This window comes from Camarhynchus parvulus, chromosome 11, assembly GCF_901933205.1.
Source record: "Camarhynchus parvulus chromosome 11, STF_HiC, whole genome shotgun sequence".
NCBI lineage: Eukaryota > Metazoa > Chordata > Aves > Passeriformes > Thraupidae > Camarhynchus > Camarhynchus parvulus.
Window position 1 is genome coordinate 7,493,585 of NC_044581.1, and position 18,785 is coordinate 7,512,369.

General features: G+C 43.5%; 1 protein-coding gene across 1 annotated transcript; it reads right to left on the reverse strand.

Moving 5' to 3' along the window:
• Window positions 1-1,287: 1,287 nt before the first annotated feature.
• Window positions 1,288-10,915, reverse strand: LOC115908063 (purine nucleoside phosphorylase-like). Its single transcript, XM_030956358.1, has 6 exons — window positions 10,893-10,915; window positions 7,415-7,584; window positions 6,606-6,709; window positions 5,192-5,367; window positions 2,425-2,615; window positions 1,288-1,505 (listed from the first exon to the last, which is right to left on the reverse strand). The coding sequence occupies exons 1-6, from the start codon at window positions 10,913-10,915 to the stop codon at window positions 1,288-1,290; spliced, it is 882 nt and encodes a 293-aa protein (XP_030812218.1).
• Window positions 10,916-18,785: the final 7,870 nt, after the last annotated feature.

Below are 18,785 nucleotides of genomic sequence, written 5' to 3' on the forward strand. Positions count from 1 at the left end.
CTAAAAACATTCAGCTATGACAGTGATGGGCTTTATAGAGAACTACAAGATAAATGAAGGGAAAAAGGTTATCTAATAATTACTGTCACTGTTTCACATCCAGCTGCATCCACAGCTCAGCGTGACCTTTGAGGAACAATGAATAATGCACCATTCTGGTGAATGTTCCCCCTTTCTTGACAGACCATCAGCACACTGGTAAGGGAGAACCTCTCCTGTTTGTCCTTTAGTCACTGTTTGGTTCATTTGCTTTATGTAAGAGGACCAAAAAAGTCCCAGAAAAATATCATATCTGTTTCAAAATATTTCCTTTGTAATTTCACATTGCTAAAATCCACAAACCATTGTTGCTCCAAAATCTGCTGCAGGGACAGCAGCAAAGCTCACGTGAAACATGGGATCAAACAGATCTCTCTGTCTTTGGGCACCAACAGGAAACCAGTCTGCAGCGCTAAAGGCACTGATCTCCAAGACATCCAGAAACTGATCAAAACCAGGGAGAGATAGACCTGGATTCTGTTTCCAGCTTGGCAATGTTTACATGGTGCACAGGTAAGCATTGCCTTGTACTGAGCTGAATTTTCATGTCCTGCTGAATTGGGCAATGAAACAGAATAGGGAGGTGTGAGGAGTGCTGGGGATGTGCTGCATTGTAGCAAACAGCTACTGAGCTCTGCAGCTGGTCATGAGGTGCCAAAGATGAGGAAAGAGTGGGTTTTCTGGGAGACCTTCTGGGAGGGGAAGTCCCACAACCCCATGGCAATGCAGCGGTTTTCCAAGCTGTAAAATCAATTGCAATTCACCTGCTCTGCACCACTGCTTGTTCCAGGCAGATCTCATCTTTAGCCTGGCCTATTTAATGTATCCAAAACTCAGTCTTTTTGTGGGCCTCCACTAGCATCAGACCAGGCTCTACCAAAGCAGGCCCAGCAGGCACCAAGCCCCACGACCAACCCTTGACCTGGCTCATGTGCAATGGGGAGCTGAGATTTGGGGCAGGAGGGTGTCCCAAGAGAGACAGTTGGAGGTCACAGTCTCTGGGGCTCTGCTGACACTGGGGTTTGGGAATGTGTTGAAGTGCCAGTAAGCTCTTTTGGTCGCCAGCTATTAACGAGGGGATCATCCTGGCAAAATTCAAAGTGAAGCTCTGCACCTGATCAGATAAAGCACAAGGATCAAAAGGTCTCTATAACACTGGGAGAGAAAGGGACAGTCCCACCAACAGCTCTCCCCCAACACTTGGTAGTGTTCACACACGTTATGCTATGAAGGATGAATGGCTGGAGGTCATAGAGAGTTTGTGCTTTCCCCCAGCTTCCCAAGGAGGTGTGAGATCAGTTTCTGCAGGGCTTCAGCGCGGAGCACCGAGACGCGCAGCACTTCCTCGTGGTTGGCTTTCTCCTGGCTGCTGTAGCTCATCACTGCTTTGTTGGTGATGAGGGAGATCCCAAGGACTCGGAGGCCACAATGCCTGGCTACAATCACCTCTGGGACAGAACTCATGCCTACAGGAGGAGAGAAAGGACCAAAATGAGTCAGGATTTACACCAAAAAAGATCCCTGCAAGGCTGCACGATCCTACCTCTAAGCACACACCCTTGTCTCATTCCCCCCAGCTCTGTGTCTGAACTCTGTAATAGTTAAAGGCTGTGATACGTACAAGGCTCAAATAGCTGCAGACTACAGTTAAAACTGCTCAGCACAATAAACCTCCTGCATTTGATCCTTGTGCCACAGCTCCCTCCTCAAGATGTGTCAGACTGCTTGCAGACTTGCTAAGGAAGTACTGATGTGCTGTGTCATTTGGCTCTTCCTTGGCTAAAAAAGCTATTGCAAATAAAAATGGCTTTGAGGGGAGCTGAGCTCCTTTCCTCACACACAACAAATCTGCAGGTATTATTATACAGACTTCCATGAGCCAGGGGTCATGGAAGGAATCATAGCTGGAGGAATCCTATGGATCATGACATTTAGTTTTCTTTTACACAGTTGGGAAGGTATCCATGATTACCATCCCTAAACAAGACTCATAAGGAAGGCTGTTTTGTAGAGAAAAAGCACAGTGAAAATCTTTACAATGTCAGAATTAGCAGAAAAATACTAGAAAAATACTTCATTTTTATTGAGCCCACTCAGTCCTCCTGAAGTGAAGCCATCTGAGATGAGAGACTTTGTGTTAGGGAAATAAACACAAAGTTGTGCTGGGATCCCTGTCCTGCTCAGCTGTAAGCACAGGGACTTTGTGCAGATCCTCCCAGGAGCTGCACTAAGCCACTGCAGAATGAGGCAGAAATACACAAAGCTCATTTCTCCAGCCCCAGGAGACTTAAGAGAGTCAAAGACTGAAGCAAGTCAGCCTTGAGCAGAATTAACTGTTCAATCCATGTGCTCAAAGAGCCCTGGCAGCCCAGCCTGGCAGCTCACCCACAGCATCAGCTCCCAGCGCCTGCAGCAGGCGGCACTCGGCGATGGTCTCATAGCTGGGCCCAGCCTGCAGGCAGTACACTCCTTCCCTGGTGAAGCTCAGGAACCCCAGCTCCTGGGCACTCTCCATGGCCAGGCTGAGCAGATCTTGTTCATAAGCATCTGACATGCAGGGAAACCTCACTCCAAACCTGAAAGGCAGTAAAGGACACAGCTGTGTGATCATGCTACTGCTCCCTCTGTCAGAGTCCAGGGATGGACATTCTTTAGAGAAAAGGGAAGTGTTAAGGGCAGACCTGCTATGGATGCAATCTCTCTCATTCCATTTTCATCATCAAGTAAATCTGCCATCAATCATGGAATAGTTTAGGTTGGAAGGGACCTTCAACGGCCATCTCATCGAAATCCATGCAGTGAGCAGGGACATCTTCAGCTAGAACAGGTTGTTCAGGGTCCTGTCCCACCTGACCTTAAATGTTTCCAGGAATGGGGCACCTACCTGGGAGTGACATTCCTGCTAGATCGAGTCATCCAAGACTGTCAGCACACAGAGCCTTATGGCTGTTGGAAGGTCTGGCACTACTTCCCTTCTGGAATGGTCTTTCAAGGGCTCCTGTCTCTAGGGAGCACTGATGGCCAGTTCATTCTCTCTCCAGTAACAGCTCATGATGTCTTTTAAACATTCCTCACCAGACAGTTGCTGCTCTGAGGCACAGAGCCCCTCAGGCTGTCCCTGGATGGAGGTTTGAGCCTGGCCTGATGGAGCATCAGTCCCTACATTTAAGGCCCATCACAGCAGGCAGCTACTTTACATCTTGGAGCTCCAGGGCCATATTTTAGGTAGCTTTCATCTTCTGCTTCAAGACTGGATCTCTTGCTTTTGGTCTTAAAATAGCAGCTCAGTCCTGCTCCTGATGGAGTGAATCCTGCTGGAGTGAATCCTGCAGAAGTAGATGGCAAACACTGTTATGCTGCCACTGAGGAGACCTGGAAAATAAACTCCCAGCCATGTTCACCGACGCAGATCAGTAGGAGTGGACCAGATCCCTCATTTATGCTATTAAAGCTTCTGCTTGTTTACATGTTCTTCCAGCTGAATGCTTAGGGCAGTAGGTGGCTTATTTTGTTTTTATAAACACTAAATATTATATAAATGAAAACAAACTTCCCCTTCTGGTCTAAGGTAATAAGTATTCATCACCATGAAAATTGCTTCCCTTTTCTGAAGGATGGCCAGCAATGCAGAAGCCCAATCTCTAATTTATTAAAAAAATATTATTTCCACATCACTTCATTGCCTCTAGTTTTGCTCTGTTGTGCTTAGATAAATCCTTCCTGGTAGCTCAGCTGGACAGGATTTTAGGAGTTTGCTTAGCTAAATCTCTGCAATACTTCGAAACCTGATTCATAAAGACCCTTTGCCCATTTTGATGCCTTGGTCAGCAGTACAGAAGTCACCTCCCAGAGCACTGCAGTCTTCACCAAGAAGCTGCTTTAGGGAGGTAGTGAGGTAGCTATGCTGCCTTTGAACGCTGTCCAGATGCAGTTGTTTGATTGGAGTCTCTGCTCCTGCTCCAGAGCAATTATGCAAGCCCAGAGAGCTTTAAACACTCCACATAGCTTCTCTGCTTTTGATCACTTTCCTCCAACCCACGGCAATACCTACAAAAATATAAAGATGTTCCACTTCAGATGGGTACTGTCCTCTTGCCATGGAATCGCAGCACAGTGATTATTTCTCCTGAGGTAGCTGCCAGCACCTTGCAGATCCTTTCAGAAGCAAAAGCCAGGTCTGCTGTTAGATCAGGAAGGAACTAACTGAAAGCCAGGCAGGCCACCTTACTCTCAGAATAACTTTCTCTCTGGAAAGATCTGAGGTCAATCCAGATGCCTGCCCTGCAAACACGTCCATTTTTCACAAGGGGCCTTCCACCTTGCCACTCTGATGGTGTCTTGGAAGGATTTTGGGATCATAAATTCATTTTGGAAGGGACCTTGAGGTCATCTAGTCCAGCATCTTGCTCAAAGCAAATCCAAATCTGGTGGCAACTGCAGTTCAGGGGTGAGAATATGCTAGAAGCTCCTCTCTGCACTCTTAGTAAGGTAAAGATTCTGCTACACAGGCAGTACAGGAAACCTGACTTCCCAATTCAGCCAGCAGCAGGTGGCTCTTGTAGTTCTCAAGGTCTCTGAAGAAGCTGCCAAGACAATCACCTCTCATCAGAGCAATGCCTTCAGTGAATACAGAGGCACTCCACTTTGAAGACCTGGATGCAGCAGTGGTGATCAGGAATTTAAGAGGTTTCATCTTTGCTCTGCCTTCCACTTACTGCCTGGCCTCTGCTGTACCCATTCCATCACACCAGAAATGGCTGTTGATCAGGCTGGGGACAGCACAGTTCACTGATTGCTCAGTTAAGAGGAACCAACAGAGAGAGGGACTAATATGAAGAGGAGCAGTGGGTGTCTTCAGCAGATGGTACAGCTGGTCATGTCAGGAGAAGGACCAGAAGCCTACTTGTACAAAACAAAACCTTCTGGGGGTTTGTGTGTAAGCTCCTTGTAGGCTTGTACAATAAGCAACAGCCAAGGGAAGGCAGGGCAGGTGGCACAGCACATACAGCTAGTGCTGTAACTCTTCCCTTGTGGTTACCTGGAGCCAAACTCTGCCTCAGTAAATATTTGTCAGTAGGCACAACTGGCAGTCCAGCCCATGGCTGAAGGAAGAAAGGATTAATTGGTAACAATGGAGCCGATGCCTTCTTACCGCTCATCGTTTGGTCCACGCAGGGGATTCTGCCCTCCCAGACCAAACAAGCTGATGTGATCCCTTATGAACATGATGTCCCCCACTTGGAAGTGGGGATTCAGTCCTCCAGCAGCATTAGTGACAATCAAGATCTCCACCCCCAGGAGAAAGAACACCCTGATGGGAAAGGTGACCTGCAAGAACCAAAAGCATGTGTGCAATGAGTGCCACAGTCGGCAGACAGCCGCTGCTACTGCATTTGTAATATCACAGTTTGTGGATGCAAAGAGTCTACATATGGAGACAAAACAACCTTCTGCAATTTTAAACATTCCTCTAATTTAAATAGAATGTTAATGCTTTTTAAACTAATTAAACCATAATCTTGCAATGAAACAAAATCCTGCATTAAAATCCAAGACCACATTTCCTACAGTTGCACTAAGGTCAAATAAAGGTGGTACAGAAAGAACATGCAGACAGTTTTTGCTCACTGCCAAGGTCTTGCAGAGATCAAGCCACTGTGCTGATTGAAGTAACTACTTATGCACATGGACTTGGAGAGTAATCCAAAGCTAAGGAACAGTTGGGAGCTGGAGAAAAAAAAAATTAAGAAGTTTGATTTTGAGGAGTCAGGAATTTGGATGATACCTACTATCAATCAAATGCCACTGTGAGCAAAATATTTCCTAGTAATGGGCACCACTTCTTCAAGAAGTAAGTTAATTTTAATAGACAAACACATCTTGATAAAGCTAACTTTGTATTGAGTGTTTTTAAAACAGCTGGTTTTCTATAAGAAGTTGGGTGGTGACAAAAATTATGGTTTATATCCAAATGCAAAAAAAGGAAAATCACAAAGCTATCCAAATAAAAAAAGAGCCAATAAATATATGTTATTGTTATTTTCTAGCAGAAAAGTACATATGTGCATGGTAGGTAACATAAATCTCCACACATTCCAGCATGTTAGCTGAGAGGTTATAGCAGCTTGCAGTAGCCTGGGAACTTTTTCTAGGGGAAAAAAAACCCTGTAAACTATACAAATGCAATAGAAGATTAAAATAGATTATTCTTACAGAAGTTTTCTCATTGCTGATTTAAATAATGATTAAACTGACTAAGTTAAAGCATGTAAATTAATCTGCCTTATATGATAAACTATTTCCCCTGGTGAGAATAGCAGGGTCAGCCAATTTGTGTGGCTGTGGAGCATCACCTTCACCCCGCAGAAGCCAACTACCTCTTGGTTTGAACTCCCAATTTTATTTTTTGGGGGCAGATCTGAAATCTAAGAAAGACTCATTTCAAGAGCACTGTAAGTTCATTGCAAGGGCTAACATCCTGCAGCTAGATAGCAAGGCAGGCAGTCACTTCTGCAGCTTTTAAATACATCCCCCCATGGTGAATATTTTCCTTAAGGAGAACTCACCGTGCTGAGAGAGTGGCCTTCATAGGAGTGGAAACGTCCCTGCATGCACACGCAGGGCTGTCCATTGAGCTCCCCAAACACCAATCTGCCAACATGCCCTGACACTGGAAATTAACAAAGTGGCATTTTAGTTACAGGTCTCAAGGAATTTGACTTTAGAGAGATCTGTTTGTTGATGATTTTGCTTCACCGCAGGGCCGAGCACTGCAAAAGCAGGAGCTGGAAATCAAATAAATAAATAAATCAAAATATCTATTGAAAAGTAGGGCCCCCAACGAAGGAAATGATTGGCATCTGACTCTAAGGCTTTGGAATGCTGAACACTTGCTTTATTAAAATTATACTATATTACATTACAACTATACTATAATTATATTATAAAGAATACTAAAGAATACTTGTGACTGTCTCCTGACAGTCAGGACACAGCTTTTTCCAATTGGCCAAGGAAATAAAACAATCTTCAGCAGAATCTAATTGACAAATCACTTTGTGTAAACTATCTCAATAACTCATTCCACAGGTGCAAAACAACAGGAGCAGCAAGCAGAGATAAGAATTGTTTTCCCTTTTTCTCTGAGGTTTTCTTGCTGTCTTTCCCAGAAGAAATTCTTGGGAAATTGTGCTTTGCTTTTCTCTGTAAAGAGAATTGTGGCTACAAATACCTATATCTTTGATATTTATGTTTTTTTACTGTGAACACACATTTCACCAGCGTGGGACCGGTTTGCAGACTTGAGTGATCCCTGTGTGAGGCTCTGCTGCAGGCTGCTGGTGGATGGGGTGATAATGGCCTGAGCTGTGCTCACCTGAGCTCCGTGGGAAGTGAGGGATGTCCTCGTACAGGAAGGCTGTCCTGCTGTCCAACACATCAGCCAGAGCTCCCAGCCCAGAGCCGCAGACGATGGCGATCCTGGGCCGCCGGGCAGCACGGGCACGCAGCCAGTCTGCTGCTTCCTTACACACCTCATAGCTGTTTCTGCAGGAGGAGAACAGGTCAGGGAGACTTACCAGCCCATTCAAAGAACAAGCTTCAAAGGATAAAAGTCCTGAAACGGTGCAGAGGAAAAGAAATTTCATTAAGACTATAATAATAGAAGCTTCACTGCTATTATTGAAGATGCATCACTTTTAATCTCATGTATTTTACCCCTGACTACAGGGAAATCATTTGAATCCCCTTGGCTGGCTTCATGCTGTAGATGAAGAATGGCTAATGATACCTAGATCACAGAAATGTCACAAGGCATAACCACTCCTTCTTCTGATGGGCTCTGGTCTCTCCTGAGTTCCTGAAGAAAGGGAAAAGCACAATTAGATTGAGAAATTCCAACCTATATGAGTGTGCATGGGGATGTCCAGCCTGTGATGGGGAAATACAAATGTGTGGAGTTCTGAAGACACCTGAACAACACAGCTGGAATGCTGTGCTGATGAAGGAGTAGACACTGTCATCTGCAGTAGGTAAAGATTCAGGTGAACTTCTGAGACATGGGATCATCAAGATCCAGAGATGGAGAAGCCAATCTCTGTAAGTGTCGAGTGCCATCAGCTCCCATCACTTCCATCTAGGCTGGTACCACATGTCAGCCACCCACCCTCTCAATACCTCTTGCCTTCAGTACAGAAGGATAAACATGGAGATCTTACTTATCCCACAGAGTGGGCATGGGATCACACCTGCAGCCCAGACATTGCCAAGAGGCCCAATGACATCAGTCTCCATCAAAACAAGTGAAAACCAGGAATTTGTGCTCCAGAGTTTAAAGTGATTCAAGAGGGGGACTTGGCAAATACCTTGGTTAAAAAAGGTCTAATCCAGCAGGGAGCCCCATTGCCTGAAGGTGGGATAGAAGTTGGCATTACAGTGCCTGTTGTACATCTGTCTCATGGGAAAGGAGAAGAGTTCAACTTTTAACCTCTTAGCCCAGTAATCAGATGTCTTAATCGCAGTTTTGAAACACAATCAATAGCAAAATAATCCTATAATCCTGTTTTCAATAGGACAATGCAGAGACTTTCTGAAAGTAAATATCAAGGTTGATTGGAAACTATCCTCAAAAGCAGGGGTACTAATAGCAGTTCTTGGAAGCAACTCAATCATTACCATTGATGAGTAGAATTAATGATTGTACATGGTAGAGGACTGGTTCCTGGATTAAACCCACAGGCAGGGGCCACAGTTCTCTGTATGAAAAGTTGATCTGATTATTGAGAGGTGAGAAAATCAGATATTGTGAGACTGTGGGTGATGTAAAATTGACTGGAGGTGCCGATAAGCAGTCACTATCTATCCAGGAATGTTTCTTTTGGTTCTTTTTTATCAAGTCTCTTTTTTCCAGAGGTGTAAGCCCTAGTAATGCTGTGATGCTGCTCTCAGCAGTCTTAGAGGACAGACAGAAAAGCTTGCAGAGGTGAGGAGCTCCTCACTGCAGGAGGTCTCAGGCCACTAAGAGGATTTGACTGTGTACAACTGGTTCCTCCAACTAAAGTACCAGATATTGAAGCAAAGGTTCTCAATTCTATACTTTTTCTTTCTTTATACTGACAGGGTCAGTAGTTACTGCACATGCGTTTTCTGTGAGCATTTAGCCTCTTGACTGTCTAGTTGCTACTCTAAGTCCTATCCAGCATAAGATACATCAAACTTATAGTCCTAGTTACAAACTGTGAAGTCAAAAATAGCCAAAAATGTCATAAACTTGCAATCCAATGGGAAGAAATAACTTCCATACACATAGATTAAAAGGAAGAGTCATACTTAGCTGAAGTACTTTTCAAAGGAAAAGTTTGGAAATGAGAGAGTTTATTTACCATCACATACTGAATTTTCTAAGTGTATCATGAGCTCCTGAAATAAGCAGGAGCTGTGAAAATGACATTAATAAAGACCACAGTTGACTACGTTATCACTTGCTCGCAGACAAAAGCTTTAAAAGTGCTTTACATACATTAATGAACAATTCCCCCCAATTTCTCTGTTGAATAACTGTAATCCTTGTTTAGAAATTCAAGGGAACTAAGAGAATTTATATGTAATGCCCAAGGTTTTGACATACCTGTGGCAGGCATGAGAAAAGAACAAGGTCACCAGGATCTGCTCTTCCTCGTGACCATAATACTGCTTGTTTCAGTTTTTGGTTTTTTTGAAGCGCATAAAGCATTGCAAAATAACATTAGAGAATGGATATTATTCCTATATCCTCAGAAATTTTAGGAATGTGGGATGGAACCCATTCAATGTCTGCTGAAGACATCAGGACTGACTGAGCTATGCCAAGTTACAGTGGAAGTGGATTTTTTTCCCTTTTAAACAGAAGATATTAAAATACTTCTTAACTAAAGAAGTAAATCTCCAGTGCTGCATATGTTTCCTCGCCTGAAACGAGCTCCAGCAAGTGCACAGGGGCCTGGCAGAGCCCTGTCCTTCCCAAAGGCTTTGGGCGCATCAGAGCTGTCCCCAGTGCTGAGAGCAGAGCGATGCCAAAATTAATCTGCTTGCAGTATTTAGCTTTCAGAAACCTTCCGGATGACATCAAAGGGACTGGCAAGCACTGATAATTTCTGAATGCAAGGGAGATACCTGCTCAGCAGGAGCAAAGGGGGAGTTTGACCCGTGGGTCACCCAGCAGAGTGTTCAGCCTGGAACTGCAAGAGCACAAGGCCTGTGCAAGCTTTTTGACAGCTTGAATTAAAACATGTAGCACAAAGGCCCCTCTAGCTGCTCTAACAATGCACACCTAATAATAGTGCTCGGTAGCATCGCTTTGGATTAAATCACAGGATCAGCTGAAAACACAATCCCCTTTATTGTGATTGCTGTCATCCACTGGAGAAACACATCTGTTGCAAAACACAGGACTGTCACCGGTGACAGATCTTTTATGGCATGAAAAAAAACCCCACTCTTATTTGCTTCTAAGTTGGCTGAAAGCAAATCTATGCTAAAAAGCAGACATATCCCAATAAACAGCTAAAGCATTATGTTTGGGGGCACATGGCCATAAGTATTCACAGTCTGTGCCTCTCCACAGGAGATATTTGCCTCTTCTGGCCCATAACCTCTCCCAAGGTCACCTACTCGCTGCCATATTTCATAATACCAGCACCTGCACAGGCAGATGGCCAGAATGCTCTCCAGTAATAAGATGTTTACTTCTGAGCAGCCTTTGTCTGACATTTATTGAGTGCCCAGTAGAAAGAAAACAAGGTGAAGAAAAGAGATGTAATTTTTTTAGCCCCAACCAGCTTGGATGTCCGTGCATCCCCTATTTCACAGCACCTTACCTGTCTTCCTCAGCATAGGCCATCCTCCTCCTGTCTGGTTAACCAAAAGAAGGGGATGGTTGCTGGAAGTGGAGCTGCAGGGTTTTATTTGACCAAAGAGCAGAGGCCTATTGAACCTGCAGAAGCTGCTGCTGTCTCTGGCAGTGAGTCAGGGAAGTGTGTCCCAGCTTCTCTCTGCTGACCCCTGAGCATCTCTAATCCCCGAGTAGGAGGGGCATGGTCAGGACATCTGCTTTTCTGGCCTCACCCCACATGACACACATGCTCTAGAGCTCTGCAGAAAGCTTACACGCATGCACACACACACTGTAATGCAGATTAAGCCTAGAAATTTCACACACACACAACTTTTCAGTGGCTGACAAGGGATCTGCCTGGATTTGCACCTCTTGCATCACCTGGGAACCAGCTGGAGTCACCTGCTCCTGTGCAATTCAAACCCCTGGCAGTGTGCAGACTCTGTGAGGTGACCTGTAGCACCTACCACTGACACCAGACGTTTCCACATCCCACATCATTACCTTCCCATTCTTTCATGGCAGCCAGGGGTGATGACCCAGTAGCTCCCCTCAGGGTTTTTTGTTCATATCTAATTGCCTCACCCTTCCCAAGAGGAAATACTTCTTTGAGATATGCTAAACCTCTGTTCAGCAGAATATGGGAGACACAGGAAAGAAGACAGGCACCCCACCATCTGTCCCTTTAATTTTAGTTTTGCTGTGTATGAAAAAAATATAAAAACAACCTTGTCATATGGATCTGTTTGTGCATCGGTGTTTGATCCCAACAACTGATGTGAACCACATTTTACAGAGCCAGAGATGTTTCCAAGACAATTGAATGCCAGAAAAATTCAAGAAAAGCAGTGATGAGTAGAGACCTTACACGCCCTAGCTGAAAGGCCACATCTACAATATGGATTCACAGCTTAATAAATCCAGAAAGGACACATGGGGGTATAATTTATAAATATCCCAAGCAGGGACAAAACCTCAATTAGAACTTGGTAATTCTTAGACAAATCATCCAGACATTAACAAAAATTCAGAAAACTAGGCATTTCAGGTCTTGGAATTCTTATTTCTTACATTCCTCTTTCCTTTTTGATTTTGAAGACCTTGTATCAAACAGACCATTGTTGCCCCAGAAAAGTGTCTCTGAGAACTTAAAAATCAAACAAGGTAATAACTGCACCAAGAAAAAAACAGGGCATTTTTAGAAAGAGATATATTTCATGCTGGAAAGCAGAAACCCAGCAATGCCAGCACAGGCTGGGAATCTGCAACAACCAGCAGAATTTAAAAATCCAATTCTGTTTGATTTGTTGAAAAATACAGTTGGCACTGAAGAAATAGAAAATGGATCTGAAAAGAAACCATAATGAGGGCCTTTCCCCTCAAGTTCTTGACCTCCCTTTCTCCCTCAAGTTCACACTTCCATTTCTTTCTTGCTTTCTCTTAGAAAGCTTAAAATGTCTCTTCTACAGAGACAAGCAGGTGGGGTGCTGCCACGTCAGGACCCACACTACATTGCTGCACTGGCATGGTGAATCTTGCTCTTGGTTTGCTGGACGCAGTGGGAAAATCAACATTAAGGATGTGTAAATAATTTTCCCTTCTATGCCCTCTTTCTAACTCTGTTTTTACCATGCTTCCCCTATTTTTTCTCCTTTTTGCCATTCTCATTCCTGTACTTCTGGATCTTGGCCATATCTGCCTCTGCCTGTTCTAGGTATATCCTCCTTTTTTCAGCATTGTTTTTCTGTACAAAACACAGCAGACTGAGAGCAGAGATGGTTTTAGGTAGATTTAACTGCACCAAACCCTGTGCCCAAAGAGGGCCCACACTGCTTGGCTGTGAGCAAGTGTGCCAAAGATTCTGGAAGTCACCATCACTCCAAGCAACATTCACCCAAACCCAGGGTCTTAGAGCCACTTACCAGCTCGCTCAAGTCTTTCTGCCCTTTGGAAGTCCAGGCTTCTCTTGCCACTACTCAGGACTTCTTTGAAACCCATTATTTGCTGCCATTAAATTAAATTACAGAGCAATGTTAGGCCCTTAATGTTGATTTTCCATAGAGCTTGTTGGTATCAGCAGAGTTCTGATGCCCCCCAGATATGTTCCCTTTTTCAGCCTTAATCTGATTATGTTCATTAATCTGATTCTTTTTTTGCAAAGCAGACAAGAGAGATCAGACAGCCTGAGAGCTCTTCCCAATTTGCTCTCATCTAAGACAACCTCCTTCCTAGTTTGGATTTACATGGAAAACAGGATTATCAAAAAGGGGCCATTTTATCTATCTTTCTGCAATGTCTGTTATTTAACAGCAACAAAAATTACTTGAGTTTTAACCTGTAATGCTGCATTGGTTGGACAAGTAAGACATAAACGTTCACCCTACTAGGACAAAATTAATTTGAGCACTGAGGATATTAATGCCAATTAGACTGCAGGGAATGCTCCAAATCAGATTTATCTAGAAAAAGAAGGTATTGAATAGATTGCATAATGCTGAAAAAAAATTATTGAGAGTCTTTTGTCCTGAAGGAATCTCAGTTGTCTCTGTCTGTATGTGTCTGCAGCAATTTGTACCTATAATCCTGATGTTACTGCCTTGGCTGTCATTCAAGCCCTGCTTCCATAGTGAGAACTTCAACTGCTACAGGATGCAGATACAATCACCTGAAATTATTTTCTAACAATGCTGTACATTCCTACAGCAATTTCCATCTAAAGAAGCGTCGTGAAGTATTTTGCAAGCATTTCATCAAAACATTTAATTAATGCTTTAGGGTAAGTCTCCACTTTCCTGTGTGCTGACATTATCAGTGTATCAAATTATTTTGCAGTCTTCTCACACCTACTGCACATCACTCTTTTGGGAAGAGGAACTGAGCTGCACAAATATTCACAGAGTGTCTACACAGTGGGGACAGCCTAGCCCAGAAGAAAGGATCCCCCCTAAGCACTTCAGGCATTACCATGCCCTTACTGGTGCACTTACCTGGGGGGCATTTCTCCCACTTCTCTCATACTTAAAAAAGCCAGGATTGTGCCTCAGAGTTTTGGAGGAAGGTGAAATGGCTAAAGCTTGGAAAGATTTTACTTTTCTGCTGACTACCAAAAGCAAATGCTCAAGGTTTGATTAAAAATTACTGCCAAGAATTAATCAGGAATTTTGCAGCAATTTGGAAAGGCTTTGTTTGGGAAACTCATTATCGTCTGTACACTGGTTAGCCAGACAGCCACTGGAGTGTTACTAGCCACAAGAAAGGGAGATAAAATTTAATTATATACCAGAAAAGTTATTCCCCAACAGATCATTTTAATAACAATCTCTAACAAGATCTGCCTGGAGTGGTGAGCATACTGCTCATTGTACATCGACAGAAAAGAGACCTCTGACCACAGTGAATGCAGCAAAGGGCTGGCCAGGGGAACAGAAAACCAGACGTTCAAAGAGCCTGTCATGGTTAGCTGAGCAAAATGAGAGCAAAGCAATGCTTCCATGACAGCCTGAAAATGTTGCCATGGAGGCAGGAGAGATACAGAAACTTAAAGACAGGCAGCAGGAAACCGAGGAGATGCGTGTTCAGTTAGGCCAGACGTCAGAAAAAGCTTCCAGCTGGCCAAAATGTGCAGTCCTAAACAGCCCTCCTGTGAGGGCAGTGGGAAAAGGCTTTTAGGACAGAGATCAGTTAATGTAAAGGGTTTATGATGTTTACTGGTAGGGAAGCAGCCACAGCACTCACAAATTATATGCCTGCTCTGTAAAACTTCACCATCTTCATAAGACTCAGGCAGAAAGAGGAAGCAACTTGACAAAACCTGTGAATAAATGACACCACAGAAATCAGTAAAAGAGCAGAGATGTCCTAATACCAGCCAACAATTCCATCTTCCAGCTCTGGGAGATGGATCAAACAGCAAAGGGTAAGACTGGGGTTGTGGCCATGGCAGTTTGTGGAAGCCAAAGCACCTGTGGCAAGGAACTTAGGGAGAAAGAGTATGAAAAGGATTATTTGGGGAGTTGAGGGAAAGGAGTTGAACCTTTTGAAGGGATACAAACAGCACAACCAGAGATCAGCAGTATGTCAGGCTTGGGATAAAAGGATGGGCTTTTCAATGTGTAAGTGCTTTGAGGCAGGCAAAAAATCAGAGAATACAGGGGAAAGTGTGATGGAGGGCTGAAACAATCCTTAGTGAGAATAAGTGGAAAAGAAACCACAGGTCCTGGTGGACTAGAGACTAAAAAAGGCCAGGTACCCCTGTGGTCTACAATAAACACAAATAACTTGAACTAAAAATTATAAGGGATAAGGAAAGAAATTCTTTCAGGCCTGCCACAGAAGAAAACAGTACTCAGATAATTAAATTATACTACACAACTCCATGTATCACTAAGAATCCTTTGCAATAGATATATTTCCCTACTCAACACAGGTAAATGCAATTCATATCCTGGCACCACAGCCAGCTGCTGGCCTGGGGCTCCAAGATGCTTCTCCATATGAAGAATACAAATTCTCCCTAGGAAGGTCACTTATATCAAAACAACCCAGGACCAAAGTTTATCCTGTTCTGTGGTCTGGTTTCCTCTTCAATAATGAATAATACTTTCACACAGTGAAATGCCAGACCTTTCACGAGGTCAGGACCATGTCCTCATTTCCCCAAAGCCCCCTTTGGAAAACACTGATTTCTGGAGGTCAGTAGGTGAACATACTACCACTGGTAGTTGCAGTCTGTCAGGATGCATTTGTGCTGTTCCAACAGGATCAATGCTTCCTCATTATCTTATCTGTGGTGCAATAATAACACATTATTGAACAGTTGATAGGTTTTCCCTTTCATTTCAGTGACTTTTTGTTTAAAGAAGCAAAGGTTAGACAATTGTACGTCATTTTTCCAACTGACTACGTCAGACACTGTTTACTGGAGTTTCCCAACTCACTTTCCTTGTAGCAGATAGTGGCTGCAATTCCTCTGGTGATGAAAGTGAAACAAAAATCTGCCTGACTTTGGACTGCAAGCCAGAAGCAGAAGAAGAATGACCTTACAGATCAGTCCCCAAGGTCATGGAAACCCACCTCATTAAGGGCAACCAGCTGTCCCAGCATCATGCACCACACTGCAATAGACAAGAGTGTTGTGATTTACATACCACACTGTTTAATTTAGATACCCTATTAGCAATAAATCTAATCATAATCATCCACATAATCACTGTGAGTAATTCTTCTCATGTCTGACTGAGAGCCTTCTCTCAACTGCTCTGCCACACCAATGTTATCATCCCAACTGACAAATATCCTACATCCAGCACAGCGATAGATAAAACCATGGTGAGATGTGGTGCAAAATTAGGTCGGTTTGGGACTGGTCTTTAGAAGCAGGGTGGGAAGTACTGGGTATCCCATGGAATCTATGGAAGTTTCTTCCATGGCTCAGAATAGTCTTCCCAGATGACTCCCTGTACACATCCTGTATGATGGAAAGAGCTCCCAAACACTCCACAATCTCCCCAGCTCCATCACATAGTAGAGTTATACCATATACCTACAAAATAAAAAAAAATCAGGGGCATAAACAAAACTACTTTGTTCTTAATGAGATGTTTAACTTCCTGTGTTTAACTGCCCAATATTCCCTTAAAGACAGATGCTTCTGTCTGGGGCTGTTGGTGGCACAGCTGTGCACACAGGTAACAGTCTGATTGGAAAAATATCAGCTGAAGATCAGCTGATAAAAGTTTAGCTCCATAGAAACAGGGCTAATGTAGGAAGAAAGTACTATGTTCTCATTTTAAGTATCTTGCATGGACCAAAGGAACCAAACTAAGCAACCAACAATAACAACAACAACAACAACAAAGAGAGATTATTTTGCATAAGACAGAAGCGTCTACTCAAATTTCTGCTTTAACTTGAAGAGATTTCAGAAAACATAGAAGAATCCTGAAGCTCACAAGCTGAGTTGAAATTTTAATTTCAGAAAAAGCATCACATTTTTCTTAAGCGTGCTATTCAATCACATTTACTTTAGCTAGGACTCCTGTGCTGTCATGCGCTCAGTGATGAATTGTTCTCTCCTGTGATTTGGAAGAGCCTTATCTCCAGGAGTCCAGGGGAGTGTGACACTGAGAAGCTGCAAGCTACAGTAAGAGCCTGGCAGGGTAGAAATGCAAAGGTCAAGCCTTGCTTACAGACCACTTTGCCCTATGAGCTGAATTGTAGCTGTTCTCTTGGTAGTGTTATCTAAGCACTCAAGAAGTGAAAAGTGATGTGTTTAAGAAATTAAAAAGAATCAACCCTTAAACTCAATGATTTAATTACTTATGGCCCACAGAAGTCAGCCAGTGTAAACCTTGTGGCTGGTGTGTGAGTACAGAAACAACAGAAGGAAGGCAACCAAAACATCACAGCACCACTGGAAATATCAGTGAGAAAGCCAAAACTAAAGGAAAGCTCTGCTCAGGCCTTTACTACAAGCACAAACATTTCAGACTGTAACATACCTTTGACCTCCCCAGTAACTTTAAATTCTCATGAGCTAAAGATAAGATTTTAGCAATGCCATTACTGTGTGCCCTGTACTATCAAGAGAGACCAGACCAGGCACTGGAGAACCCACCACACCTTCAGCTCCACACCTCACCGGCTGCCTACTTGCTTTCATTCATTTGCCCCACCTCTCCCTCTACTTTTACACAGCAAAAAATATTGGTTGAGTAAAGGTGATCTTCAAACAGGCCAGTTAACGGGTGAAGAGGCACTGAGACAGAGAAATCTTCCATCCGCACCACAGCTGTTTCTCATTAGGTAAAACTTCTTTCTGAAGAGGCAGCCGGTAAGTACCATTTTGTTACACCACTATTAGGGGTCAATATGACATGACTTGGCTTGAAAAAGAGATTCTCTCTTTTTTTCCCCTCAGGGGATTTAAAGAGTTTTGTCCTGTATTCCTGTTTATAGGTAGCACTGGGCTTTTTCTATACTTAAGATTCTATTTTGTAGTAATATTGCTTCATTTTAGAAAGCAAGCAAGTAGATTAAAGAGGGGAGGAAAGTTGTCAGGTTATAGATCCCTGTGTTCAGTTATAACTTTAACATACAAATTCTCTCATGTACCTGGAGTGAGAGAAAAGATCCCTTATGTATACATTATTATGTCCTTAGGATGGACAAGTAAAGGGTTTTTTTATTTTCAGTTACTGGGCTTCAAGCAAAATTTTCCCAAAGTTATCAGTTCTGGAGTGCTTAGTACTGATAGCACTGGATTTCTGTAGCAAAACTACTTCTGGCCTAGGACTGGATTGAGCTTCATGAAGAGTATGTGAGAGTGCAAAAATCAATAGCAGGAAGCCTCATACTAAAGCAAAAGGATTTCTGCTTACTCATGCTCCATTGTTGGCTATTTGTTCCCAGAAGAGCTGGGGAGTGCCACGTTCCTGAACCTGCATATAGGAAAATCCCCATAATATTTAAAGTCTCGAAAGCAACTTGCACCTGCTGTCTACTGTAATAATGAATATGCTTTGACCTTTCTGCTTCTGTGTGCAGATTAGATGCTGTTTTGCTGTCTAAAGCATCTGTGTGTTTCCAGGGATGCTGCAATGGATGCTCAGTGATGCTCATTATGACTCTGTTAATATTTCAAGGCTCTTGCCTCCTGCTAACCCAAGCTGGGTGTAACAAGTCTCCTGGGGATTTAGAAAGGGCAGCAAGGTGGGTTACTACGTGAAGAGTCTGCTTAAGTACCCGCCTTGTGGGTTCCAGAGGGCAAAGCAAGCTCTGGAGGAGCATCACTGCTGAGCCGTGGGACCTGCAGGGCTGTGAAATGATCGCGCGGGGCTCAGGCTCCCAGGGCAGGCGGCCCAGGGCGTCGGCAAAA